Consider the following 27,109-nt stretch of genomic DNA (forward strand, 5'->3'; position numbering starts at 1 on the left):
AATAAACTCCTGTTTATAGATGAAGTCTTAGTCTCTATCTGAATGTTAAATTATTCAATGGCAGTTGCAATTTATAATGAACTTTCAGTGATCAATTACACCTCACCCACAAGTATAAAATGGGGTTGCTCATGATTCTAGTTGTAACTAACTCTGATCCTGGGCAATTGTCGCAGACCTCTTTCTGGTACTGCCAGTTCCATAAATATATTAACTAGTTCAAACCTGACATGAGCAGTCAGCTCCATCCTCAGTGAACAGGACTGGTTTTCTGGACTCTGCCACAGACATCTGAACAATCTGTTCCTGCTGAGAATTAACCCTGAGCTGAAGTATTGAGGATTAGTCTAGACCATGTGCTTGGGTTTTTATTGGGTTGCTGGAGATACTGGTTACTGACAAATATACCTGGATGCTTCAGGAGGAGGGAGAAGTGCAACATGAGGAGCACCAGCATTCCTACTAATTGGACCAAGTTTGGATGTCTGATGCATCCTTGAAGATGGGGAAACAGCAAGTCAGGTTGCTGAAATGACACTTAATGGGAGATTAGGAAACTGACTGGAGCCTGGCAGTGCTGCAGGATTCCCTTGTTTCTCTAGTCTGGGTGATGTTTGTAATTGACTAATCTGATTGTTCCTACAAATATCTTCAGCAGTTTGGGCTGTTGCTGAGCAGCAGTGGAAGCTGAATACTGAGTCTGAGCAGTTGTTGGGAATTGTCAAATACAGATTGATTACAGACCCATTACAAAGCATGAAGGAGGGTCAGCATTAGGATATTCAGGATGGAGTCTGTGGCTGCTCGTCCTTGTGTAGTGTCAGCTGAATGAAGCTCTACTCCACTCTATTCAGTGGAATGACACTGCTCTGTTACAACAGCTCAGTGCTAATTCAATACACTTGTCTGGGCAATCCTTTAGAAAGGGATTGCTGCTGATATTGAGTATGCAGTTTCAGAAGGCTTGGAGAAACTCACCTGACAATGACAGTAAAGTCAGACAATATTGGCATAAAATTAATAACTATCTGTAACCATCTGCAGCCTGTTCTGTAGGTCTTCCTCCCATCACCTCTGGTTCTATTGTTGACCAGCCTGTGCCCTTTGGTTCTGATTTATTCTAACAATGGTAAGTTCTGTAACTATAGTTCAGACCCTCACTTTGAACAATTATCAAATCACCTCAGCTTCTCCTTGTAGATTTTGAGAACAGCAGCAGCTTCTATCAACTTAATTGGCATTGCTCATTCTAGTAACTTTTCTGCACCCTCTACATCCTTCACCTACATTTAGTTTAGTGTCCAGAATTTTTAACAGGCCTCCAGTTGATGTCTAAACAATTTTAGTAAACATTCACACAGGATGGTCCATTTCCACTTGAATCTGAACTGTTGGTGGAGCTGCCTCATCCAATTAGTTGTTCAATTGTCTACATTTACTTCTGGCTCAAGGAAAAGACTAAAATGCCTAGTAAAATCTTTCATTGACCATTTATTCTCTGCTTCTTGCTGTTATGACCAAGACAGGAGCAGTGCACAGTTCTTCTTCAGTTCCACTTCTCCATGGATCATCGGACAGTATTTAGGAGTGGTCACTGCACAGTCCTTGAAGAGACAGATTCCCATCTTCACATTTAAGGATACCCTACATGTTTAAGAAATACAACCATGGTGAATGGGATAGAACAAACAGTACAGCACAGGAACAGGCTATTCAGCCTTCCATGTCTGCACTGATCATCATGCCACAATTGCAAACATATTGAGCAATGCAAACCTGAGCAGCCATGGAGGTGCTGTGGGTTATCAGCAGCAGCATTGTATACAACCACAATCTAACCTCATGGCCTGGCATTTCCCCACTCTACCATCCCCATCGTGTGGGGATGCCAACATTGGTTCAATGAAGTGTGCAGGAGGGCATGCCAGCAGTAGCACCAGGCATACCTCAATGAAGTGTCAGCCTGGTGCAGCTCCAACCCAGGATTACTTGCATGCCAAACAGCATAAGCAACATGTAACAGGCAGAGCAAGTGATCACACAACCAACAGATCAGATCTAAGCTCTGCAGTCCTGCCACATCCAGTCCTGAATGGCAGTGAACAATTGAACAACTAATTGGACGAGGCAGCTCCACAAACATCCCCATCCTGAATGATGGGGGAGCCCAGCACGTCAGTGCAAAAAAGATAAGGCTGAGCCTGTGTGGAGTTTGCAAGTTCTCCGTGTCTGCGTGGGCTTTCTCCGGGTGCTCCGGTTTCTTCCCACAAGCCAAAAGACTTGCAGGTTGGTAGGTAAATTGGCCATTATAAATTGTCACTAGTATAGGTAGGTGGTAGGGAAATATAGGGACAGGTGGGGATGTTTGGTAGGAATATGGGATTAGTGTAGGATTAGTATAAATGGGTGGTTGATGGTCGGCACAGACTCGGTGGGCCGAAGGGCTTGTTTCAGTGCTGTATCTCTAATTTGCACCAGTCTTCAGCTAGAAGGGCCGAGTCGATGATCCATCTCTGCCTCCTCCTGAAGTCCCCGGCTTCACAGATGCCAGACTTCAGCCAATTTGACTCGCTCCACATGATATCAAGAAATGACTGAAGACACACAAGTCATCAAGGCTGTTTGTTTTCAAACAAAACCTCTAGTGTCTTCCCACTGACTCTTGTAGCAATAAAAACATCCATGGAATTTTTCAGTTTTGCAAATAACAAACATCCACAATCTTTAACAGAAGTCCTCAAAACATCTCAAACAGATCATAACACTGCCACTGAGCTAATTTTGGTTCCAACTTGCTCATTTCCCCTTGGATCCCATGAGCTTTCACTTTTCTCACTAATCTGCCATGTGGGACCTGGTCAAAAGACACATTTCATTGTAGACATTAAAACTTGCTCATTGACTATTACCTCCTTCAAAGAGTTATTGAAGTTAGTCACAAATGAGCTTCCTTTAATAAACCCAACACTGGTTGTCCATCTCATCTTTCACTTGCTAATTGATGATTTTTCAGTCCCTCAAATTTCTCCAATAATTTGCCCATTGACTTTACACAGACTGCCTTGTTATTACCTGATTTACTCAGTGCCATTAGAGAAGTTCACTCCTTTAGATGTGCATCAGCTCAGTCTTGATACGCCACCTGCTGTACCCTCCAGCTCAAAGATCAGAATACAGATGTGTCAATTATAATTTCACTCCCCAAACTTGCTATGTTTGAGCAGTTCCCAAGAGTGAAATATTCTAATTTGTAAAACAACTTTACTTGTGGCTCTGGTGATTTACCTGCCACAATGGGCAAGTAATTGTTTATGAAGGTGTTTATTTTTATTAGTACATCAAACAAGAGCGACATCTCAATTCATTCCATCTTCGATGCCGCAGGTGCATACTTGGCATCAGGTGGCAGGACCGTATCTCCAACACAGAAGTCCTCGAGGCGGCCAACATCCCCAGCTTATACACCCCACTGAGTCAGCGGCGCTTGAGATGGCTTGGCCATGTGAGCCGGATGGAAGATGGCAGGATCCCCAAAAACACATTGTACAGCGAGCTCACCACTGGTATCGGACCCACCGGCCGTCCATGTCTCCGCTTTAAATACGTCTGCAAACGCGACATGAAATCCTGTGACATTGATCACAAGTCGTGGGAGTCAGTTGCCAGCGTTCGCCAGAGCTGGCGGGCAGCCATAAAGACGGGGCTAAAGTGTGGCGAATCGAAGAGACTTAGTAGTTGGCAGGAAAAAAGACAGAGGCGCAAGGGGAGAGCCAACTGTGTAACAGCCCCGACAAACAAATTTCTCTGCAGCACCTGTGGAAGAGCCTGTCACTCTAGAATTGGCCTTGAAAGCCACTCCAGGCACTGCTTCACAAACCACTGCCTACCTCCAGGCGCTTATCCATTGTCTCTCGAGATAAGGAGGCCAAAGAAGATGTATTCCTAATGTCCAGCATGCAGTCTGGCAATTAAGGAAACTCTTACAGAAGCCATAGACATGAAGATTATCTGAAAGCTTGGTGACCAAGGAAACATTACAAATTCATTAGTGATCTGCAGCCTCAGATAGCTACATAGGGGAATGATATGACAATAGAGGCCTGGCTTAAAAATGGGCATGGTCCAGTAAGGAGCAATGAAGGAAGGAGGGAGAGAAACAATGGCGGTACCATTCCACAACTGCATATATTCCAGGGACCAACTAGTAGAAAAAGATGGTGGAACTAATTTGCAAGGAAATTACTGAGCATTGCAAAAACTATATAGAGTAGTTATAATGGGGGACTTCAATTATTCTAATGTGGACTGAATAATGGTCGTGTAAATGGCAGAAAGGGGGAAGTGTTTCTCAAGTGTGTTCAGGAGAATTTTCTACTTCAGTTATGTTTCTAGTCCAATGAGGAAGGAGACATTTCTGGATCTGAATCTCATTCTAGGGGATGAGATGGGACAAGTGGATCAAGTGTTAGAATATATAGAGACAGTGTTCATATCACAAGGCTTAGGTTTTTTTTTGGAAAAAAATGTAGGGACAAATTCAGAGGAAAAGTAATGAAATTTGGGTGAAGTCAATTTCAATGGTATGAGAATAGGTCTGTCCCAGATATATTGTCAGGCAGAATTGCAATTGAATAAAGGACTACTTTTCAAAAGAGTTTGGGTAATGTTAAGGTGCATTCCCATGAGAAAGATAGGACAAAAAACAAAGCCAGAGCTCCCTGGATGACAAGAGATAGAGAGTAAGATGAATCAGAAAAAAGGTGTATGACAGAAGTCAGGTGAACAAGTGTGAACAGGCTAAACATTGAAAGTTCAGAGTGAAGTGGAAGAAATGAGAAGCAAAAAGAGGAGAGACTGGCAGCTAACAACAGGGAATACAAAATCTTCTATAGGCAGATCTGAGGAAGGATGTTCTTGCTTGAGGGAGTGCAGCAAAGGTTGACCAGACAGATTCCTCTGATGGTGGGACTGACGGATGAGAAGAGATTGAGTCAGTTAGGATTATATTCGCAGGAGTTAAGAGTGAGGGGGGGGGGGTCTCAGAATTTTATAGGTTTCAAACAGGACTTGACAGGGTAGATGCAGGAAGGATGTTCCCAATGGTGGGAGAGTCCAGAACCAGGGGTCACAGTCTAAGATACAGGGTAAGCCATTCAGGACTGAAATGGGGAGAAATTACTTCATCCAGAGAGTGGTGAGCCTGTGGAATTCACTCACAGAAAGCAGTTGAGGCCAAAACATCTGTTTTCAAGAAGGAGTTAAATATAGATATCGGAGTTGGGTCTAAAGGGAACAAAGTGTGTGGTGCAAAAGTGGGAACAGGTTACTGAGTTGGATGATCAGCCATGATCATAATGAATGGCGGAGCAGGCTCGAAAAGATGAATGGCCTACCCGTGCTCCTATTTTCTAGGTTTCTATGTCAGCAGTAAAAGGTGCTAAGAGAATGAGTGGGGCTGATTCAGGACTAAAAGTGGGAAGTATGGAGGCAGAGGGCATAGCTGAGGCATTAAACAATTACTTAGCATTGGTCTTGACCAAGGAAGATGCTGCCCAAGTCAGTGACAGGAGGTAATTAACACACTGTATAGGCTAATTGATAGCAGTGACATTAGAAAGACTGGTTGCAGTTTAATTGGTAAGTCAATGGGACTGGATGAGATACATCCAAGGATACACAGAGACCAGGGCAGAAATTGCACAAGTACAGACCATAATCTTCCATTCCTCAGACGGGAGTGGGGCCAAAGGACTGCAAGGATAAACCCATCCATTACAGGCCAGTCAGTTCAACCTCATTTATGGGAAAGTTTTTTGAAAATGAAAATCCAGAGCAAACTAACAAGTCACTTGGACACATGTGGATTAAAGGGAAGCCAACATGGATTTGCTGAGGGAAAACAGTGATTAACTAATATTTCAGTGAAGAAACTGAGGGTTGGAGAGTGATGCAGTTGGAATGTACATGGACTTCCTGAAAGCATTTCAGAAAGTGCCTAAAGCAGGTTTGTCAGCAACGTTGACAACAATGGAATAAAAGGGATTGACAAGGACCTAGACATAATGCATAGCAAAATTAACATTTGCCAATGACACAACTTGGAATTATTGTGAAGAGGACAGTGATATGTCTTTAAAGACAGGTTGGTGGAATGGGCAGACAAAATATAGAACATAAAACATTACAGCGCAGTACAGGCCCTTCGGCCCTCGATGTTGCGCCGACCTGTGAAACCATCTGACCTACACTATTCCATTTTCATCCATACGTCTATTCAATGACCACTTAAATGCCCTTAAAGTTGGCGAGTCTACTACTGTTGCAGGCAGGGCGTTCCACGCCCCTACTACGGAGTAAAGAAACTACCTCTAACATCTGTCCTATATCTATCACCCCTCAACTTCAAGCTATGTCCCCTCGTGTTTGCCATCACCATCCGAGGAAAAAGACTCACTATCCACCCTATCTAACCCTCTGATTATCTTATATGTCTCTATTAAGTCACCTCTCCTCCTCCTTCTCTCCAATGAAAACAACCTCAAGTCCCTCAGCCTTTCCTCATAAGGCCTTCCCTCCATACCAGGCAACATCCTAGTAAATCTCCTCTGCACCCTTTCCAAAGCTTCCACATACTTCCTATAATGCGGTGACCAGAACTGCACGCAATACTTCAGGTGCGGCCGCACCAGATTTTTGTACAGCTGCAGCATGACCTCGTGGCTCCGAAACTCGATCCCCCTACTAATAAAAGCTAACAAACCATATGCCTTCTTAACAGCCCTATTACCCTGGGTGGCAACTTTCAGGGATTTATGCACCTGGACACCAAGCTCTCTCTGCTCATCTACACTACCAAGAATCTTCCCATTAGTCCAGTATTCTGCATTCCTGTTACTCCTTCCAAAGTGAATCACCTCACACTTATCCGCATTAAACTCCATTTGCCATCTCAGCCCAGCTCTGCAGCCTATGTCCTTCTGTAACCTACAACATCCTTCGGCACTATCCACAACTCCACCGAACTTCGTGTCATCGGCAAATTTACTAACCCACCCTTCTACACACTCATCCCGGTCATTTATAAAAATGACAAACAGCAGTGGCCCTAAAACAGATCCTTGCAGTACACCACTGCTAACTAAACTCCAGGATGAACATCAGGCCGATGTGATTCAAGAATGAGGAAAGGCAATATAAAATAAATTAGAGATGGTGTGGGGAGGAGGATGAGGAGGTGGTGGTGTAGTGGTAATGTCACTGGACTAGTAATCCAGAGTACAAGGCAGATGGCAAAATGGACGTGGACAGTGCTGCCTCGCTCTGGGAAGTAATCTTCAAATGAATATTCAGGACATCAAGGTAGAAAACATGCAGTCCGCACTCTGCGGTGAAACCCAGCTACCCAACCATATAGGACTAAGTGTTGGGCCTGGGTCAGATTTTAATTTTATACTTGCGGCAGGCTTTACTAGCAAGTGTTAGGACAGCTTCTATATTGATCAGCATTTTTGAGATCTGGTGTAATTTAGAGTTGGATTTTGGGAAAACTGAATATACTCCATCGATGGTTTTTAACCAGGTAAACGATTAGTGGAAGGTTCCCCATTTTCAAATAACCCAGCAGGGGTTTGTGACTTGGAAGATGTTTACAAGACAAGATTGAGAGGTCAGGAGGCTCATCTCCTGTGAAATTGTTGGTTTATATTTGGACAGCTAGTTGGGATATTGACAATGGTTGAAAAGACAGTTGGAGAAAACTTGAAGAAAACCAAATCACCCCGACTCAGTCTGTTCCTGCAGTTTGGAAAGAGCCTGCCACTTTTCCAACTTGGAACTGAAAAGCACGTGTAAGAAACAGACTAAAACTGGTGCTGCATTCCTGCTGTAAGGAATGTGTCCGAAACCTCTGCTGCTGCATTTCCTGGAAGCCTACCCAAACTGATCTGCAATATCACCCAAGAACTATTCTAGGAAGATCCCAATGAGCCCTCCATATGCATTTGGGATACCAAACCAAAACAAAGGACAGGCTTCCATTTCTACCCTTTCTTCAAGAAGTTAGTATTTTGTCCCAAGTTTTGTCTTTTTCAGGCAGGGGTAAAAAGGGTACTTTAATATTTCACCATCTTAATGCTTTACTTCATTACTGGTTATTGCTCATTTTATAATAATGAGCTGGATTTTGTTCTTCACCATCCAGGACAAAGCAGCCTGCTTGATTGGCACCCCATTCACTCAAACATTCTACAAACATTCACTCCCTCCACCACTGACGTACAGTGGCAGCAGTGTGTACCATCTACAAGATGCACTGCAGCAATGCACCATGGCTCCTTAGACAGCACCTTCCAAACCCGCGACCTCTACCAACTAGAAGGACAAGGGCAGCAAATACATGGGACCACCACCATCTGCAAGTTCCCCTCCAAGTCACACATCATCCTGACTTGGAACTATATCACCGTTCCTTCACTGTCGCTGGGTCAAAATCCTGGAACTCCCATCCTAACAGCACTGTGGGTGTACCTACGCCACATGGACTGCAGCGGTTCAAGAAGGCAGCTCACCCACTTCAAGGGCAATTGGGGATGGGCAATAAATGCTGGCCTGGCCAGTGACGGCCACATCCAGTGAATGAATAAAAAAAAAAATACTGGAATGTCTCAGTTGCTGTGACTTTTCTGGGGAAGGAGAATACATTCCCAGGTGATTTGAGCCATTTCATCAAGCTTAAAATGAAGGATTTGGCAAAACAGTTGGTGTTGGAGTTGAAACCAGGAGCTAAGAAAGCAGACAATTGATGTAATAACATTTGAAATTGGAAGAAAGCAAACTAGAGGAAAATGCAGTTGAAGTAATTCAAATTCAGTAATGAGGCAGTTTGAAGTTGTCAATGATAGAAATAGAACTGAAAATTTAAGCAGGAAGAATAGACAATGAAAAATAAAAACTTGATCTAGAATTTCAGAGAAGGAAGAGAATTCGAAGTTAAAAAGCTGGAACTAAGACACCAGTGTGGCCTTGACTTCAAGGAAAATCCTGGTGAGCAAAGATCTGACTCCAGCCCAGGACCTAGCAGACCACCACTCCAAGTTTGAGGCAAGGGATTAGAAGCACTTTTCCATTTCTTTTGAAACAAAAGATGCCAGACAGATGAAGTGGCCTAAGGAAAGCTGGACACTGCTGCTGCAAAGCAGGTTGATGGGCAGAGCTCAAGAAGTTTATGCCATGGTTGCTGAGGAGGCTTCTGCAGATTGAGATGTAAACTATCCTCACTGAGTTAGTCCCTGAAGCACTTTAGAACTTATGGAGATTGTCTGGGTAGACTTGTATAGAATTTGGGGGTAAAGCAAATTAATTTTGAAATTTGGATATGGGCACTAAAGGTAGAGGCCACATATGAGAATCTTTGAACTAATTCTCCTGGAAGATATTAAAATTCACTCCCTCCTTTGGGAAGAGCCCATGTAGAGAACCAGAAGGTTGAGCGCTGTGGAAATTGCAGATGATTACGAGCTTGTTGACAAGCCCAAACCCTTTGTCACCCCCACAAATCTGAGAAGGATAGAAGGTGGAGGGTGAAAGGAAGGCAAGTAGCCAGGGGTAACGGATAGCTGGGAATGCCCTGGGATCTCATCAGGCCAGAAAGGAAGATGCCGAGGGTGGAAGTGAGGTCCACAAGGCTACAGCACTGACTGCAGCTGTAAGGCTAAATACAAAAACCACTGTGTGCAGGGTTTGTGAACGTGATACCAAAGAGTTTAGGGAATTCTTGTCTAAAAGGAAAAGCAACTTCTTATCCCTCAAGTGAGGATGATAAACAGTTATACTTAGGAATACAGGAGCCAACTAAACAGTTATTCTGGGGGGAAAAGGCACAAGACTTCCAGAGAATGCACTGAATGCCAAGGATTTAGTGAATGACATTGACAGGGAGTTACATATACACCTGTACCTTTGTATTGGGTGCACTTGGTGTGACCAAATGCCTGGAATGGTAATTCTAAGAGTTGTCCATAGTTTGCCAGTAGACTGATCTGATCTATTCCTGGGGAATGATCTGACTGGAGCAAAAGGCAGTAGCTTCTCCAGTAGTCACTGGAAAAACCAAGTGAAGTCAAAGAGACAGAACAGTTACAGGAAAAAGATTCCAGGAATTTCATTCATATGCAGTAACCTGAGTAATGGCTAAACCAGTTTCATTGTCAGAGGTAAAATTAGCACCAGTTGAACAACTGAAAGTTTATTTCATTTGGACTATCCAAATCCCGATTCAGCAAGTCTTCTCTATCAGTAACTCTGGATTAGCTTCCTCAGCCCTGATCAGCTCTAACAGAAGCTGATACAAAGGGCATTCCAGAAGGTCACTATATTAAAAATGAGATTCTGATGAAGTGACAACCTTTTCAGACCTGTGGATGAAGAACAGATGGTAGTTGATAGTGGTACCTCTGAAGTATTGGTGGAAACTATTGAAGATAATGCATGAAATTCCTCTTGTGGGGGTTATGGGGAATGTGTATAAAAATCATTTACTGGCCAGGTCTTTCCAAGGAAGTGGTGAGTTTTGTAAAACAGTCCATGTGCCTTGTATGGTAACAGTTCAAGAGGGCAGCTCACCACCACCTTCAAGAACAATTAGGGATGTGAAATAAATGCTGGCCTAGATAGTGACCCCACACATCCCAGGAATGAATATAAAAAAGTGCCAGATTGTGGGAAAACTAACACCTCCAATTCCCATACCAGTTGTGCAGAATCATTTAGGTGTTGGTAGACTGGAGGACCTTTACTGAAAGCAAGTGGGACACCAATATATACTCATCACCATGGATACAGCTACTTGGTTCCCAGAAGCCATTCCCTGGAGAACTATTTCTGCTAAGGTAGTGGTAGAAATATTAACCCAGTTCACTAGATTATAGATTACTGATTTGATCTGACTGAAATTCAAAGGTCCCATTTTATGTCAGATTTCTCAGGTGTTATGGGTAATTTAGGTATAACAGTTAAAGCCTTCACCAAACCACCCACAGACACAGGGAGCTTTAGAAATGTACCATCCGACCCTCAAAACAATGATCAAGGCATACTGTCACGAATATCCCCATGATTGGGATAAATGGCTAGAATTTTTTGTTGACTCACCTAATGAGTCAAAAGGACTAAACTGGTACAATTATTTAATTGATATAATACACCAGGTCCTCTAAAACTAATTTTTTTTTTTTTGAAGAACAGAGGGATGAATCTTTTGTGCTCAATGTATCTGTATTCTGGGAATAGCTCATGAGCTTGCAAAGTTGTTCAGGAACACCATAAAGCTTCCCAAACAAAGAAGAAATGGGCAGACACACATGCCAAGAGCTGAAGATTTCAACGAGGGGATGGAGTGTTAGTATAATGCCTTTTACAAGGTGAACCACAGGGATATTCAAGTGCCAATATCTTACTGAAGTGATCTGTAGATCAGATTTAAGTAAAGCAAGTATCTTCCAGCCATAAGCAAGGATCAATACACTCTACTGCAGAGTAGCAGTCTAGTAGAGTAGCTAACTAGTCCCACCTGGTTGCTGCAGTTTCAGCTTCAAAAGTATGGAGGTCTGGGTGCAGCCTGCAAATAGAGTGCAGATTCAAACAAATAATGTGAAGAGTTTGGTGAATGGAGAGTTTAGTGAAGGGAGGTGCTCCTTTACTTACCCTCCAATATTTACTACAGTGCAGTGGAAGGAGTGAGATGGCAAGTAACTGGCAAGCTATTCTACTTAGAATAAATAGTCTGTAAAGTTAAAGGTATGTCAGGGCAGCTCAGCCAAGTGGAATGTACAGCATATGCATCATAGACACCATGTGTCCTGGACAGACATCTGCAGGAAGTGTCACTGGCTGCACAAGCTTGAGCTCTGGGTTTCAGGATGAGTGGTGGCTGGAGTCATTGTGGTTCAGTGAAGCAGAGAACTATGGTCACTGCAAATGAGGAGCATGCAGTGAATGGGTGATGTCAGTCTAAGAACTATCTGGGTAGTGCAGGAGACCCAAGGCAATTGGCTTTCCATTTTGGATAATGTGAGGGCAATGGTTACTCAGGAACGCAGTCAGAGCCAAGTTTGTGGAACCACAGGTAGTTGAGCTGCACAGGAGGGAGAGGAAGAGTAGTGAAAGGGGATTCATTAGTTAGGGGAACAGAGGCATTTCTGCAGCTTATAGATGTAGCTCCAGGATGGAGTGTTGCCTGCTTGGTGTGGGTCAAGAGAGGCACAGTGGCTACAGGAGATTCTTCTGGGGGAGGGTGAACAGCCAGAGGTTGTGGTCCATGGTGGCACCAAAAGGTGGGGGAAATAAGACAAGGGAGACAAGGCCTGAAAGCAGATTTTAGGACGCTAGCATGATTAAAATGCAGGAGCTCAAAAGCAGTAATTTCAGGATTACTCCTAATCCCACAAGAGTACAGGAACAGGAGAATTGAGTGATTGAACATGTGGCTGGAGAAGTGGTGGAGGAGAGAGGGCATCAGATTTCTGATGCATTGGGACTGGTTCTAGGGTAGGTGGTACTTGTACAAGATGGACAGGTTGCATGTTTAGTTTAGAGATACAGCACTCAAACAGGCCCGTCGGCCCACCGAGTCTGTGCTGACCATCAGCCACTCATTTATACTAATCCTACACTAATCCCATATTCCTACCACATCCCCACCTGTCCCTATATTTCCCTACCACCTACCTATACTAGTGACAATTTATAATGGCCAATTTACCCATCAACCTGCAAGTCTTTTGGCTGTGGGAGGAAACTGGAGAAAACCCACGCAGAGACAGGGAGAACTTGCAAACTCCATACAGGCAAGACCCAGAATTGAACCCAAGTCGCTGCAGCTGTGAAGCTGCGGTGCTAACCACTGCGCCACCCGCCGCCCCCGCATCTTAGGCCTGGGACGAATATCCTCACAAGAGCATTGTTACTGCTGTTGGGAACGGTTTAAACTACATGGGCAGGGGATGGGAGCTCAGATTGGAGGGAAGCAAAACTGGAAACCAGGAGCAAATATCAGACATACTGGGAGAGCGCTAGCACTAAAAGTAGGGGATAGCAAGTTATTAGGTGGGGCAAGGGAGAAAGTAATTAAGTCTAAAACAGGATAATGTACATACATTGAGTGGGGTAAATAAGATTGGGGAGGTACAGGTGTAAATTGCCATGTGGAAATATGATGGTTATAATTAGACCTGGCTCAAAGGGAAGGACAGGTGTTAAATATTCTTGGATACAAAGTGTTCAGGAAAGATAGGAAAGGGGAAAAGAGGGGTAGCAGTATTGATTGAGAGCATTGCAGTGCGAGAGAAAAAAAAAAAGGATGTCCCAGAGGGGTTAAGGACAGAATCAATTCAGTTAGAGCTAAAGGAACAGTTACATTGCTCAGTGTTGTCTACAGGCCACCAGCTAGTGGTATAAACATGGAACAAAATGAGGGAGATGCTAAAATTATAGGGTAGTTATAGTAGGAAGAAACTTTATTCAAAGAAATAGTGGTCGAGTAAAAGGCAGTGAGGGGCAAGAGTTCCTAGAGAGAATGTTCAGGAAAATATTTACAGCAGTATGTTGCTCAGCCAATGAGAAAGGAGACACAGCTAGAAATGGTTCATGAGAATGAAGTGATCCAAGTGGATCAAATATCAGGAGAGCATTTAGGAGACAGTGATCATTGTATCTGGAGGTTTAGGCTGACGATGGAAAAAGGACAAAATAATCCAGAGTAAGAATAATTAACTGGTGAGGGTCAGTTTCAATGAGGCAAGAACAGAGCTGGGGTGAATAAATTGGAGTCAAAGATAGGCAGGAAAAGAAAAAGTCAGTAGCTGAACAATGGACTACCTTGAAAGAGAGAAAGCTGAGGCCCAGTCAAGGTATGTTCCTGAAGGGTAAAAGAGGTCGGGCAAACAATTCCAGAGCTCCCTGGATGACCAAAGAGGTAGAGATTAAAAGAAAAAAGTGCACTTATGATAGATGCCATGCAGAAAATACTGTGGAGAATCAGGCTGTATAGGCAGTCCAGAGGGGGAAGTGAAAAAGAAATAAACAGCAATGAGTATGAAGAGACTGGCAGCTAAAAATGGAATCAGTTTTCTATAGACATAGGAAAAAGATGGGGCTGATTATGGACCATAAAGAGGATTTACACATGGAGACAGAGGGCATCGCTGAGGTATTAAATAAATACCTTACATTTCTCTTTACTCAGGAGGTGCAACCCAGGCAATGGTGCAATGAGATAATTCAGACACAGTTTAAAATTGATGGACATATTAGATAGGCTGTCTGCACTCAGATAAATCACCAGGAGAGATTTATCCAAGATAGAGGGACAGAGGGGGGTGGGGGAGGGAATCATGGAGGTACTGGCCTTAATTCAGTCTTCCTTAAACTTGGTGCCAGAGGACTGGAGAATTATAAATCTTCCACCCTTGTTCTAAAAAGGTGGAACTAGAAGCTCAGCAACTACAGGTCAGTTTAACTTCAGTGGGGAACTTGGGACAAAATTAGTCACATGGACTAATTGTGTTAAAGGAAACCAGCAAAGGTTCAAAGTAAAAATCACAAACATGGAGTCTTTTTTGGAAGAGGTAACAGAAGGTTGATGTGTGCAGACTTCCAGAAAGGGGTTTAATAGTGCCAGTCTTGAGCAAGGTTAAAACTCAAGGGATAAAAAGGGACAGTAGTAATGGATATGAAATGGGCTGAGTGACAGGACAAAGTTGTTAATGGATTTTTTGGGAGATAGAGGAAGGTTTGTAGTAGAGTTCCCCCAGGAATCAGTGTTGAGACCCTTGCTTTTCTGATATAAGTGACCTAGACCTTGGTGTACAGGGCACAATTTCAGAGTTGACAGATATGAAACTTGGAAGCATTGTGAATGGAGAGGAGAGTTTAGAACTTTGAAAGGATAGGCATGTTAGTGGGATGGGCAGATAGATGGCAGATGAAGTTCAATGCAGAGTAATGTGAAGGGATTCATTTTGGTCGGAAGAACAGAGAAACAAAACAAAGGGTACAATTCTAAAGGGGAAGAGACCTGGGTGTATATGTGCACAAGTCATTGAAGGTGACAAGACAGGTTGAGAGAATGGTTAATAAAACCAAAAGTACTGGATACTTCATTAATAGGGGCATTGAGTACAAGAGCAAGGAAGTTTTGTTGAACTCTTACAAGACACTAGTGCTGCCTCAGCTAGAGTATTGTGACCCATTTTGGGTGCCACACTTAAAGACAAGACGACATTGGAGGGAGTACAAGAGATTCACAAGAAAGGTTCCAGGATGAGGAACTGGATTTTAAAAAAGAAAGACAGATTGAAGTTAGGTCTATTTTCCTTGGAGAAGGTGGAGGAGAATTGACAGGATGTAAAAATCAAGGGTCTAGACAGTAGAGAAACTGTTCCCACTTGTGAAAGGGTTGAGAATAAGATGGGACAGATCTCAAGTATTTAAGAGAAGCAAAAGTGACTGAGGAAATACTTCATACAGCAAGTGGTTAATGTCTTGAATGCAATGACGGAGTGGTGGAGGCACATGTAATTGAAGCAGTCAAAATGGAATTAGACTGTTGAGTAGGAAGAGTGTGTAGGGTTTATGGGAGAAGGCAGGGGAAATGGAACAGTTAATTGCTCTTGGAGAGCTGGTATAGACAGGATGGGCTGATTGGCCTCCTTTGGCACCAATGATTCTGATGGTCAGAGTGAGGGGTGAAGGCAAAAAGGAGCTTTAATATTTCAAGCTGTAATTGTTCTTTACTTCATTACAAACTGAATGTTAACTAGTAAACAATTTGTTTAACGAAAGCTGGTTGATGTGTTTTATTCTGGAATAAACACATTTTTTCCCTCACTTGCCAATGTGGTCAACATTCAAATTTGTTACTGGTGCAGAAGTGGAATTAGAACCACTTCTCCCACCTCAGTTATAACACAAGTGACTCAGTTCAAGAGCAATTACAGAGAGATGGACAATAAATGCTAACCCAGCCAGCAATGTCCACATCCCATGACTGAATTAAAAAAGGAGCAGAGGGACCTGGGGGTTTATGCACACAAACCACTGCATGTGGCAGTGAAGGTTGAGAAAGTGGTTAATAAAGCAAATGGTAATTAGGACTTTGTAAAGAGAAGCCTTGGAGTACAAAAGCAAGTTGGTGAAACTTGCTAAAACATTGCTTTGGCCTCAACTGGTGTACTGTGGAATTCTGGACACCATGCTGAAAGGTAGGTTAGGAGGGATTTAGAGGGGGTAAAAAGATACAGAATCTAGTGAGGAACTTGAATTCTGTGGATATATATTGGAGAAGCTCGTGCTGTTCTCCTAGTCTCGATGTAGTGGCCATTTCAGAGACATGGGTAGAGCAGGGGCTGGAATGGATGTTGCAGGTTCCAGGATTTAGATGTTTCAGTAAGAACAGAGAAGATGGTAAAAGAGGGGAGGGGGGGGCGTGGCATTGATAATCAAGGAAAGTATTACAGCGGCAGAAAGGATGTTTGAGGACTCGTCTACTGATGTAGTATGGGCTGAGGTTAGAAACAGGAGAGGTGAGGTCACCCTGTTGGGAGTCTTTTATAGACCTCCAAATAGTTCCAGAGATGTAGAGGAAAGGATAGCGAAGATGATTCTCAACAGGGGCGAATGTAACAGTGTAGTTGTTATGGGGGACTTTAACTTTCCAAATATCGACTGGAAATACTATAGTTCGAGTACTTTAGATGGGTCAGTTTCTGTCCAGTGTGTGCAGGAGGGTTTTCTGACAGTATGTAGATAGGCCAACCAGGGGCGATGCCACATTGGATTTGGTACTGGGTAATGAACCCAGCCAGGTGTTAGATTTAGATGTAGGTGAGCACTTTGGTGATAGTGATCACAATTCGGTTAGGTTTCCCTTAGCGATGGGCAGGGACAGGTATATACCGCAGGGCAAGAATTATAGCTGGGGGAAAGGAAATTATGATGTGATTAGGCAAGATTTAGGATGCGTAGGATGGGGAAGGAAACTGCAGGGGATGGGAACAATCGAAATGTGGAGCTTATTCAAAGAGCAGCTACAGCGTGTCCTTGATAAGTATGTACATGTGAGGCAGGGAGGAAGTTGTCGAGCGAGGGAGCCGTGGTTTACTAAAGAAGTTGAAGCGCTTGTCAAGAGGAAGAAGGCGGCTTATGTTAGGATGAGACGTGAAGGCTCAGTTAGGGCGCTTGAGAGTTACAAGCTAGCCAGGAAGGATCTAAAGGGAGAGCTAAGAAGAGCAAGGAGAGGACACGAGAAGTCATTGGCGGATAGGATCAGGGAAAACCCTAAGGCTTTCTATAGGTATATCAGGAATAAAAGAATGGCCCTAATCTAACTCTAGTCAATCAAGGATAGTAGTAGGAAGTTGTGTGTGGAATCAGAGGAGGTAGGGGAAGTGTTAAATGAATATTTTGTGTCAGTATTTACAGTAGAGAAAGAAAATGTTGTCGAGGAGAATACTGAGATTCAGACTACTAGGCTAGATGGGATTGAGGTTCACAAGGAGGAGGTGTTATCAATTTTGGAAAGTGTGAAAATAGATAAGTCCCCTGGGCCAGATGGGATTTATCCTAGGATTCTCTGGGAAGCTAGGGAGGAGATTGCAGAGCCTTTGTCCTTGATCTTTATGTCGTCATTGTCGACAGGAATAGTGCCGGAAGACTGGAGGAGAGCAAATGTTGTCCCCTTGTTCAAGAAGGGGACTAGAGACAGCCCTGGTAATTATAGACCTGTGAGCCTTACTTCAGTTGTGGGTAAAATGTTGGGAAAGGTTATAAGAGACAGGATGTATAATAGTCTTGAAAAGAATAAGTTCATTAGCGATAGTCAGCACGGTTTTGTGACGGGTAGGTCGTGCCTCACAAACCTTATTGAGTTTTTCAAGAAGGTGACCAAACAGGTGGATGAGGGTAAAGCAGTGGATGTGGTGTATATGGATTTCAGTAAGGCGTTTGATAAGGTTCCCCATGGTAGGCTATTGCAGAAAATACAGAAGTATGGGGTTGAAGGTGATTTAGAGCTTTGGATCAGAAATTGGCTAGCTGAAAGACGACAGAGGGTGGTGGTTGATGGCATATGTTCATCCTGGAGTTTAGTTACTAGTGGTGTACCGCAAGGATCTGTTTTGGGGCCACTGCTGTTTGTCATTTTTATAAATGACTTGGAAGAGGGTGTAGAAGGGTGGGTTAGTAAATTTGCAGATGACACCAAGGTCGGTTGAGTTGTGGATAGTGCCGAAGGATGTCGTAGGGTACAGAAGGACATAGATAGGCTGCAGAGCTGGGCCAAGAGATGGCAAATGGAGTTTAATGCAGAAAAGTGAGGTGATTCACTTTGGAAGGAGTAACAGGAATGCAGAGTACTGGGCTAATGGGAAGATTCTTGGTAGTGTAGATGAGCAGAGAGATCTTGGTGTCCAGGTGCATAAATCCCTGAAGGCTGCTACCCAGGTTAATAGGGCTGTTAAGAAGGCATATGGTGTGTTAGCTTTTATTAGTAGGGGGGTCGAGTTTTGGAGCCACGAGGTCATGCTGCAGCTGTACAAAACTCTAGTGAGATCGCCCGTTGAGTATTGCGTGCAGTTCTGGTCACCGCATTATAGGAAGGATGTGGAAGCTTTGGAAAGGGTGCAGAGGAGATTTACTAGGATGTTGCCTGGTATGGAGGGAAGGTCTTACGAGGAAAGGCTGAGGGAATTGAGGTTGTTTTCGTTAGAGAAGGAGGAGAGGTGACTTAATAGAGACACAAGATAATCAGAGGGTTAGATAGGGTGGATAGTGAGAGTCTTTTTCCTTGAATGGTGATGGCAAACACGAGGGGACATAGCTTGAAGTTGAGGGGTGATAGATATAGGACAGATGTCGGAGGTAGTTTCTTTTCTCAGAGCAGTAGGGGCGTGGAATGCCCTGCCTGCAAAAGTAGTAGACTTGCCAACTTTAAGGGCATTTAAGTGGTCATTGGATAGACATATGGATGAAAATGGAATAGTCTAGGTCAGATTGTTTCACAGGTCGGCACAACTTCGAGGGCCAAAGGGCCTGTACTGCGCTGTAATGTTCTAATTCTAAAAGGAAATGGAAGTGATTTTATCAAAGTGTTCAAAGTGAGGGTCTGTAGTGTATTTTATTTTTTTATTTGGAGATACAGCACTGAAACAGGCCCTTCAGCCCACCGAGTCTGTGCTGACCAACAACCACCCATTTATACTAACCCTACAGTAATCCCACATTCCCTACCACCTACCTACACTAGGGGCAATTTACTATGGCCGATTTACCCATCACCTGCAAGTCTTCCACTGTGGGAGGAAACTGGAGCACCCGGCAGAAACTCCGCGGTCACAGGGAGAACTTGCAAACTCCACAGTCAGTACCCAGAATTGAACCCGGGTCCCTGAAGCTGTGAGGCTGCAGTGCTAACCACTGCGCCACTTACCATTGGTAGAATAGATCAGAACCAGAGGACACAAGCTGGTCAGCAATAGATCGAGGTGATACAAGGAATAATTACACCACAAAAAGGATGCAGATGGTTAGGTAGTTATTGATTTTATGCTGATATTGTCTTACTTTACTGTCATTTTCAGGTGAGTTTCCCCCAAGACTTCTGAAACTGCATGCTCAATATCAGCAGCAAAAATCCCTTTCTAAAGGATTGCCCAGACAAGTGCATTGAATTAGCACTGAGCTGTTGTAACAGAGCAGTGTCATTCCACTGAAGAGTGGAGTAGAGCTTCATTCAGCTGAAACTACACAAGGATGAGCAGCCACAGTCTCCATCCTGTATATCCTAATGCTGACCCTCCTTCATGCTTTGTAATGGGTCTGTAATCAATCTGTATTTGACAATTCCCAACAATTGCTCAGACTCAGTATTCAGCTTCCACTGCTGCTCAGCAACAGCCCAAACTGCTAAAGATATTTTTAGGATAGCATTGCTGGTCACAAATTACAATCACCCAGACTAATGAAACAAGGAAATTCTGCAGCACTGCCAGGCTCCAGTCAGTTTCACTAATCTCCCATTAAGTGGAATTTCAAGCAACCTGACTTGCTGTTTCCCCATCTTCAGAGGTTGGGATGGAGACATCCTGGCTTGGTCCAAATAAATGAAATGCTGGCACTTTTCCTCAGGTAGCACTCCCACCTCCTGAAGTACCCAGGTATATTATTGTATACCAGTAGCCCAGTAAAACCAAGCACATGGTTTAGACTAAGACTCAATATATCAGTTCCATGTAGAGAGAGTGATAAAATGTTTATAGGGAATCCAGGGACCAGTCCTGTTAACTGGGCATGGGTGGTACAGCTCACTTACCAGGCTTGAACTGGTGGAAATGATTCCTTCATGGAAGTGGCAAGACTGGAGATATGAGACTAAAGCCCAGTATCAGTTAGAAACAACTAAGATCATTGTGCAACCTCATTTTACTCCAAACCCAGTGATGTTTATACCTCCTTCTGTGGCTGTGCGGAGGAAACATAATTTGCAGCTGAAACTAGATTATAAGCTACAACTTTCATTGAATAATTTAACAGATGGAGACCAAGACTTGATCTATAAACAGCAGTTTATTATCCAGACAGATCTACAGTTCCATTGATCTGCACTCAGAACCCACCCTGTGACCCACATCCATTTTCCACACAGCAACAGTCCCAACCAACAGGACTACAGAGAGCAGAGCCACCCCAACTGCTACTCCAGGAAGAACAAGGGAGGGGGAATCCACAGCAGCATCTGTGGAGAGAAGCCAGGGTTAGAGGGGCACCAGTTACTGCATCACTACACACTGGAGGAAGTTCCTCCTTTACCTTTCTCTTCCTGCTGGATCCCTGCAGACAATCTCTCCCCATCTTCCAGGAAAATGATGGGTCCAGTGGTCACCAAGGTCCCAGGCTGGTTATTGGTGCTTCTTCGTCTCTCTGGGGAAGGAAGAGTTCAAGGTTCAGTAGTTGCCTGAATCAGATGTTCAAGCTCAAACTTGATAATCTCTGCTTCCACCACATGCAAGTTTCAAAGTAAATTGGATGGGTGCTTGATGGAAATAAAACTTGTAGAGTTACAGGGATAGAGCAAGGGAATGGGACTGATTTGATGCTATAAGACTTAAGCATTGACTGGGTGGAAAGGCTTCCTCTGTTTATAAAACTTGGTCAGATGCAAAAAAAAAAAGACATCTGGCGCAAAATATCAGAGATAAGGGGCACGAGTTAAAAATGGTTGCCTGACTAAAACAGATTTTCCAATATTCAAATGAACCTGCTTCAACCAAGCAGCTTGCAGAATGGTCAGTGTGGACTCTGTGAAGTAATGTCACCAGTTGATAGGAGTGTCCTCTCCACTGAAAATAGTTTCATTACATCTGGAATACCTGGTGACAGAATGAGAATAAAGTGCCAGTTCAATGTCCCAGACAAAAAAATGTTGAACCTATTCCTGACCAGTTGAGGTTTGGAGCAGAGTGCACCTGGACCAATTAGATTCCACTCTGCAGGTGAGGAGTGAGGAACAATGAACCAACATTCCTGCTCACATTATCCTGGCTGATGGATCACAACATGCTTGGTCTGCATCTCCCTGCTTTCTTGTGCTCACACTGACTGCCACTTCCTGATGGAAACTTGCACACAATGGGACTTGGGGGAAAACATTGAGCAGTTCAGAGCTGCAGGATTACTGACACTTCTGGGCCCAGTGTTCAGATCTCACACACTCCCCATCAGGGTTCACTTACTACTCACATCCCAGGTACTTACTGGGGCTGCAGGAAGCTGTGCAGTTCTCTCGGCTGGAAGGGGAGCAAACCTCAGCACTGCAGTGGAAGTAAACCTGCAAAGAGACAGTGCGGTATGGTGAGTGCCACAGCTCCCAGGAAGCAGGAGGAGAGGAATGCTTCTCCATTCAAAAAGATAGATAGAACAGGGAGCTCACTCAGTAACAAGCTCAACCAAGTCAGCCAGAATGACTGAAGGAGACTCACCTCCCCGCTCAGAGGCCGGCCTGAAACTCGCTCCCAGAAAGTGAAAGTGCTGACTACAAAGCGCTTATGATGAGTTGGGAAACGCAAATGGGAAGCAGCGTCTAGCGGGAGGAGGCGGCTTTTGTAGTTGTCACCAGTAAAGGGGCACCTGGAACAGAAAGAATGATAGCATTGCTGTCAACTAGTGATCAAAGATGAGACTAGAATACAATGCAGAGGAACAGGGAAACCACTTGCTAACACCTCATTGCTTTGCTGAATCTTCATTGCCTCCCCCACCCCCTCACCTGTTCACCAGGAGCTTCCATTGAAGCTGGGAATAGGGCTCGGCAGTAGGGCTCGCCCAGCACTCATTGAGCACCAGCACAAGGGATGGGTCGTTCCGGTTCAGGACACGAACCTCCACAAACACGGGCTCCCGGAGCACACTCAGGATCGGGTAGTCACTGGCCACGTACCAGCTCCGGTAGGCAGCATCTGAAAAGAGAAAGATGCAGGATGGCCACAATGTGCAGAGACAGAGAGAGAGACAGAAGTTGGACACTAGCCATCAGAGAGCACTCGCTACCTCTCGCTATTCTCAGCTCCAGAAGCAGGATCCCGGTCTCGGTGGCAGGCAGTGGCGGAGAAAGGGTGTAAACTCGGGGCTTCAGCTGCAATTCAGACTCCTGGCTTCCCTTGTAACTGCACTGGACATGGAGCCTGCAAGAGAAGGGACACGGCTACACAATTCAGCTCCTCACCACCTCTAGCCGCTCAATGTGCTCCCATTCTCACCTGAAGGGGCTGTCCCGGCTCACCGATCCCAAAGCACCATCCAAGATCTCAAACTGAGCCAACACATCCGTTTCATACACCACGTCCACCCCGTCCAGCTACAAGAGACACAAGACCATCAGTACTGACTGACACCCATTGATGGGACAGCCAAGCCACAATACATACCCGCTGGCTAGTGCCACACTCAGTGAGTGCGAACTCAAAGAGCACAGTGTCTACAGAGGCCACGGTGGGACTGCACTCAGCTCCGTGTCCATCCTTCAGATGCACCGTTGTCAGGTTTACAGGAGGCAGCGTCAAATCCTTGGAGATGGCGATCAGGACCCGCCCATCCTTGGTGCAAACTGCAAGACAGGCAATGAAAGGCGTTTAGTTGTTGTCCCAATCTCAGCAGAACATGTTTCTGAGAATACTTCCAGGGATGAGGGACTGGGACTTCAGCTCTGTGGATAGAACAAGGAATACAGTCCCAGCTTCCCCAGGAGGAGAGATTTGATAGGTGGGGAACATGAGGGGCCTAGACCAATTAGATAGAGAGAAACTGATCCCATTGGCACAAGGGTGGAGAACCAGAGGGCACAGATTGAAGGAGATTGGTAGAAGCAGAGGTGACAGGAGGGAAAACTGACACAGCGAGTGGTTAGGATCTGGAATGTACTGCCCGAGTGGTGGAGACAGATTTAATCAGAGCTTTCAAAGGCTATTGGATAATTATCGAGAGACTACATGCGGGGCTGGGGGGGGGGGGGGGGGGGGGGCGGGGAAGGTGAAGAACCAATTGCTCATAGTGAACCATTAGGCACCGAATGGTTGAAATGGCCTCTGTTGCCATAAATTTTCCAATGTCATCATGGCAAGTAAAATTCACACCCCTTAAGTGCCAGGCAATGACCATCTCCCCTTGACATTCAATGACATTATGATCACTGAATCAGTGGCACAGTGGGTAGCACCACAGCCTCAGGGCTCCAGGGACCCAAGTTCAATCTGGGTACTGCCTGTGCAGATTTTGCAAATTCTCCCTGTGACAGGGTGGGTTTTTGCCAGGTGCTCCGGATTCCTCCCACCGCCAAGGACATGCAGGCGATAGGTAAATTGGCCATTGTAAATTGCCCCTCGTGGTAGGGAATATAAGATTACTGCAGGATTAGTATAAATGGGTGGTTCTTGGTCAGCACAGACTTAGTGGGCTGAAGGGCCTGTTTCAGTGCTGTATCACTAAATAAACTAACATCCTGGGGATTATCATTGACCAGAAATGGAACTGAGGTAGCTATATAAAAATACTGTGGCCACAAGAGCAGGTCAGAGGCTAAGAATCCTGCAGTGATTAACTCAAAGCCTGTCCATCTACAATGGCACAAGTCAGGATTGTGATGGGATGCTGTCTACTTGCCTGGATGGGCACATCAACACTCAACAAACTTACACCATCCAGGACAAAGCAGCCCACTTAATTGGCACCCCATCCACAAACCTTCACTCCCTACTCTAACAGTAGCAGAGTGTACCATCTACAAGGTGCACTGCACAACACACAAAGGCTCCTCAGACAGCACCTTCCAAACCCACAAGCTTCACCACCTAGAAAGACAAAGCAAACAGTTACATGTTAACACCACCACCTGCAAGTTCCATTCCAAATCACACCATCCTGACTTGGAACTATAATCACCATTCCTTCACTGTTCCAGGATTTTGATGCAGTAACTCCCTTCCTCACACTGTGGGTGTATTTATCCCACATGGACTACAGCAGTTCAAAAAGGCAGCTCACCACCACCTTCTCAAGGGCAGTTAAGGATGGGCAGTGAATGCTGGCCTGGCCATTAATACCCACATCCCAAGAACAAATAAAAGGCATGATTCCATGACCTCTCAGCGGGAGGATCCCAATCCCACAATCACTTCCACTCCTCTATAACATTCCTGTCCCGATCCTAACCCACACCAAATCCAGTTACATCTTCACCCTGCACTCCAACTCACATCGGCTCCCAGTCCAGCAGAGAAACAAATTTAAAATTCTAACCCTGGGGTTAAAATCTGCTCCTCACATTCCCCAAACCCATTTTCCTTCAATTCCAGCACCTTGATCATCAGGGAATTCTCTCTCCTGCCATTGACAGGCGGGTTTCCATCTGTCTCAACTTGAAATGGAATTCTCTTCACAAAACTCTCCCCTCCTTCACTTAAACTCCACTTCAAAACCAAACCCTGAACCTGTCCAATATTATCAGGACTCAGTGTTAAATCCTGACAGTTAATATTCCCGGGATTCTCCTTGGGGAGTTTGATTGGGAAGAAGATAAACTACTGGAGGAGATAGTCTTCATCCCACAATCAGTTTCACTCAGACAGGTTTGAAATATCCACTGAACTGAATCCAAGGAAAATCAAAGGATTGTCCAGGACAATCCCAACTACAGCTGACCCTGGAAATAACTGCTCTGGAATATAGACGGAGTGAGAATACACCCACCTGGCAGATTGTCCAGTGAATAGAAACACGGCGGCACATCCCGGCTCCCAACATCAAAGCAACAGCCTCTCCGCACACACTCACTGCCTGCAATTCCCGCAAATCCACACTCTTGCCGGAATTTGGGAGATATCCAACATTTATCAGCAGGCAGAAAGAGAGAGGGCGGCTGAGCAGAACAGATTGTAACAAATAACAAAGCTAGAATACGGAATATCTCCATGATAACAAGTGAAACCTCCCAGGTGAGTAAGGTTACTGAACACAATGCCCCTTTTTCTGACAGCTCTGTTTAAGCTGCAGTAAATGAGTTTGCCAATCAGCCTGAGACACAGTCCCAGCTCCACCGCCTCCTCAACATTAACCCGCATTCCCACGGCTCACACGGAGATGGGCTCTGTTTTTAATAAAGCAGGAAAGGACACTGGCTCCAAAGACAGCTCCACAAGTGTCCCCTCTTAATGAGGCAGCACGGATAGAATTTAGACATAAAGTCTCATGAAGTAAAGAAAGCGAGAATTGTAAATGATCATCTTGTTGTTTGTGGTAATGACACACTCGGTATCTTGTGGGACAGAGAGAGGCCGCTTCCATCCCATGGACATTGGGGAAGATTGATTCAGCTCCAGACCAAAGCCCCTCTCAGAGACCCCCATCTCCTGGAATGTCCCCTTGTGATCTCAGTGGATTGAACAGATCCATGTTCCTCTGCCCCCTCCTTCAATCCCTATTTCTGATGCCTCCTCTATTCCAGTCCTTGTTCCAGAGATCTTTCTAACACCTTCTGGAGATTCTCTTGGACTTTCACATGTGATGCTTAGCTCTCTCTGAATTAGGAGTGGGGGCAGCCTGACTTTGGATCTTCATTTTCTACTGGGACACCCCTGCTTTGGGGACTATGAGGATTTTGGATGATCATGTGATCCCCATCAGGTCAATGCTTCATCTCAGTAGAGGCACATTTTTATTAGGAGCTGACTGAGCACACAGTGGGATTGAGTTCAGAATATACAGTGGATTCAGTCCTGGATCAGTACAGCTGCACATTCTGCAGTGTCACTTTCTGTTTCAACATTGCTTTTCAATGGGTTTCAATAAACTACTTTCTGTCTCAATGCATCTTGACTCAGTTCATTGACCTGGTTCAGTACAGCACAGATACCCACTGTCCAATGTGTCATTGTGGACTGAGTGAGTTTAGTAATCACCTGATCTGTCCAGACCATATTGTTAGACAAGTCATGCTTCAGTTCCATCAAAGAATTTTCCACATGGATGGAGTTGATCACTAGGCTCTGCTCAACATGCTTGAGAGAGTTGTTGAGGGGAATGTGATTGATGTGGTGAAAATGGACTTCCAAAAGGTGTTTGATAAAAGTCTCACAATAACAGACTTGTCAACAGAGTTGAATCCCATGGAATGAAAGGGACAGTGGAAACATGGATATGAAGTTGGTTGAATGACAGGAAGCAGCGTGTAATGAAGGGGAGGGGGGGGGGGTGCGTGGAGGTGATGGTGGGGAAGAGAATAAAAGGAAGGTGTGTGATAGGGTCTACAGCAGGAGATATTAAATAACAAAGATTTCCTGGAACAATGGCAAAGAGCATGTTAATGGTTGTGGTGAAAGACAGTTGTATTAGGACTGGAGGAAGGTATATAATGGGGTTCCCCAGGGGGGCAGTATTGGGACCACTGTTTATCTTGACCTAGATTAATGATATAGATTTGGGTGTGCTCGGCACAATTTCAAAATTTGTAGATAATAAAAAGCTGGAAGTATTGTGAACTGTCAGGATGATAGTGATAGATTTTATCATC

General features: G+C 44.6%; 1 protein-coding gene across 2 annotated transcripts; it reads right to left on the reverse strand.

The window, feature by feature from the left end:
- Positions 1-1,509: 1,509 nt before the first annotated feature.
- Positions 1,510-25,677, reverse strand: LOC137351739 (zona pellucida sperm-binding protein 4-like). 2 transcript variants are annotated; one of them, XM_068016522.1, is made up of 9 exons: positions 25,291-25,675; positions 22,974-23,152; positions 22,806-22,903; positions 22,597-22,730; positions 22,316-22,505; positions 22,029-22,176; positions 21,805-21,877; positions 20,860-20,970; positions 1,510-1,644 (listed from the first exon to the last, which is right to left on the reverse strand). In XM_068016522.1, the coding sequence occupies exons 1-9, from the start codon at positions 25,511-25,513 to the stop codon at positions 1,634-1,636; spliced, it is 1,167 nt and encodes a 388-aa protein (XP_067872623.1). In that variant the 5' UTR covers positions 25,514-25,675; the 3' UTR covers positions 1,510-1,633. The 2 variants fall into 2 exon arrangements, with proteins under 2 accessions (XP_067872623.1, XP_067872612.1); XM_068016511.1 differs by lacking the exon at positions 1,510-1,644 and adding an exon at positions 20,618-20,785 and having other exon boundaries at positions 25,291-25,677.
- Between the last annotated feature and the right edge of the window lie 1,432 nt (positions 25,678-27,109).

Source organism: Heterodontus francisci, chromosome 2 (assembly GCF_036365525.1).
Source record: "Heterodontus francisci isolate sHetFra1 chromosome 2, sHetFra1.hap1, whole genome shotgun sequence".
Classification (NCBI taxonomy): Eukaryota; Metazoa; Chordata; class Chondrichthyes; order Heterodontiformes; family Heterodontidae; genus Heterodontus; species Heterodontus francisci.

Bases quoted from the DNA above. Each gene is read 5' to 3' on its own strand.
- LOC137351739 (XM_068016511.1), bottom strand. From the start codon at position 25,513: ATGGAGATATTCCGTATTCTAGCTTTGTTATTTGTTACAATCTGTTCT. The intron at 22,731-22,805 runs GTGAGAATGGGA...CTTCTCTTGCAG, and splicing joins AGCCGGGACAGCCCCTTCAG to GCTCCATGTCCAGTGCAGTT. The intron at 21,878-22,028 runs GTGAGTCTCCTT...GTCTCTTTGCAG, and splicing joins GCCGGCCTCTGAGCGGGGAG to GTTTACTTCCACTGCAGTGC.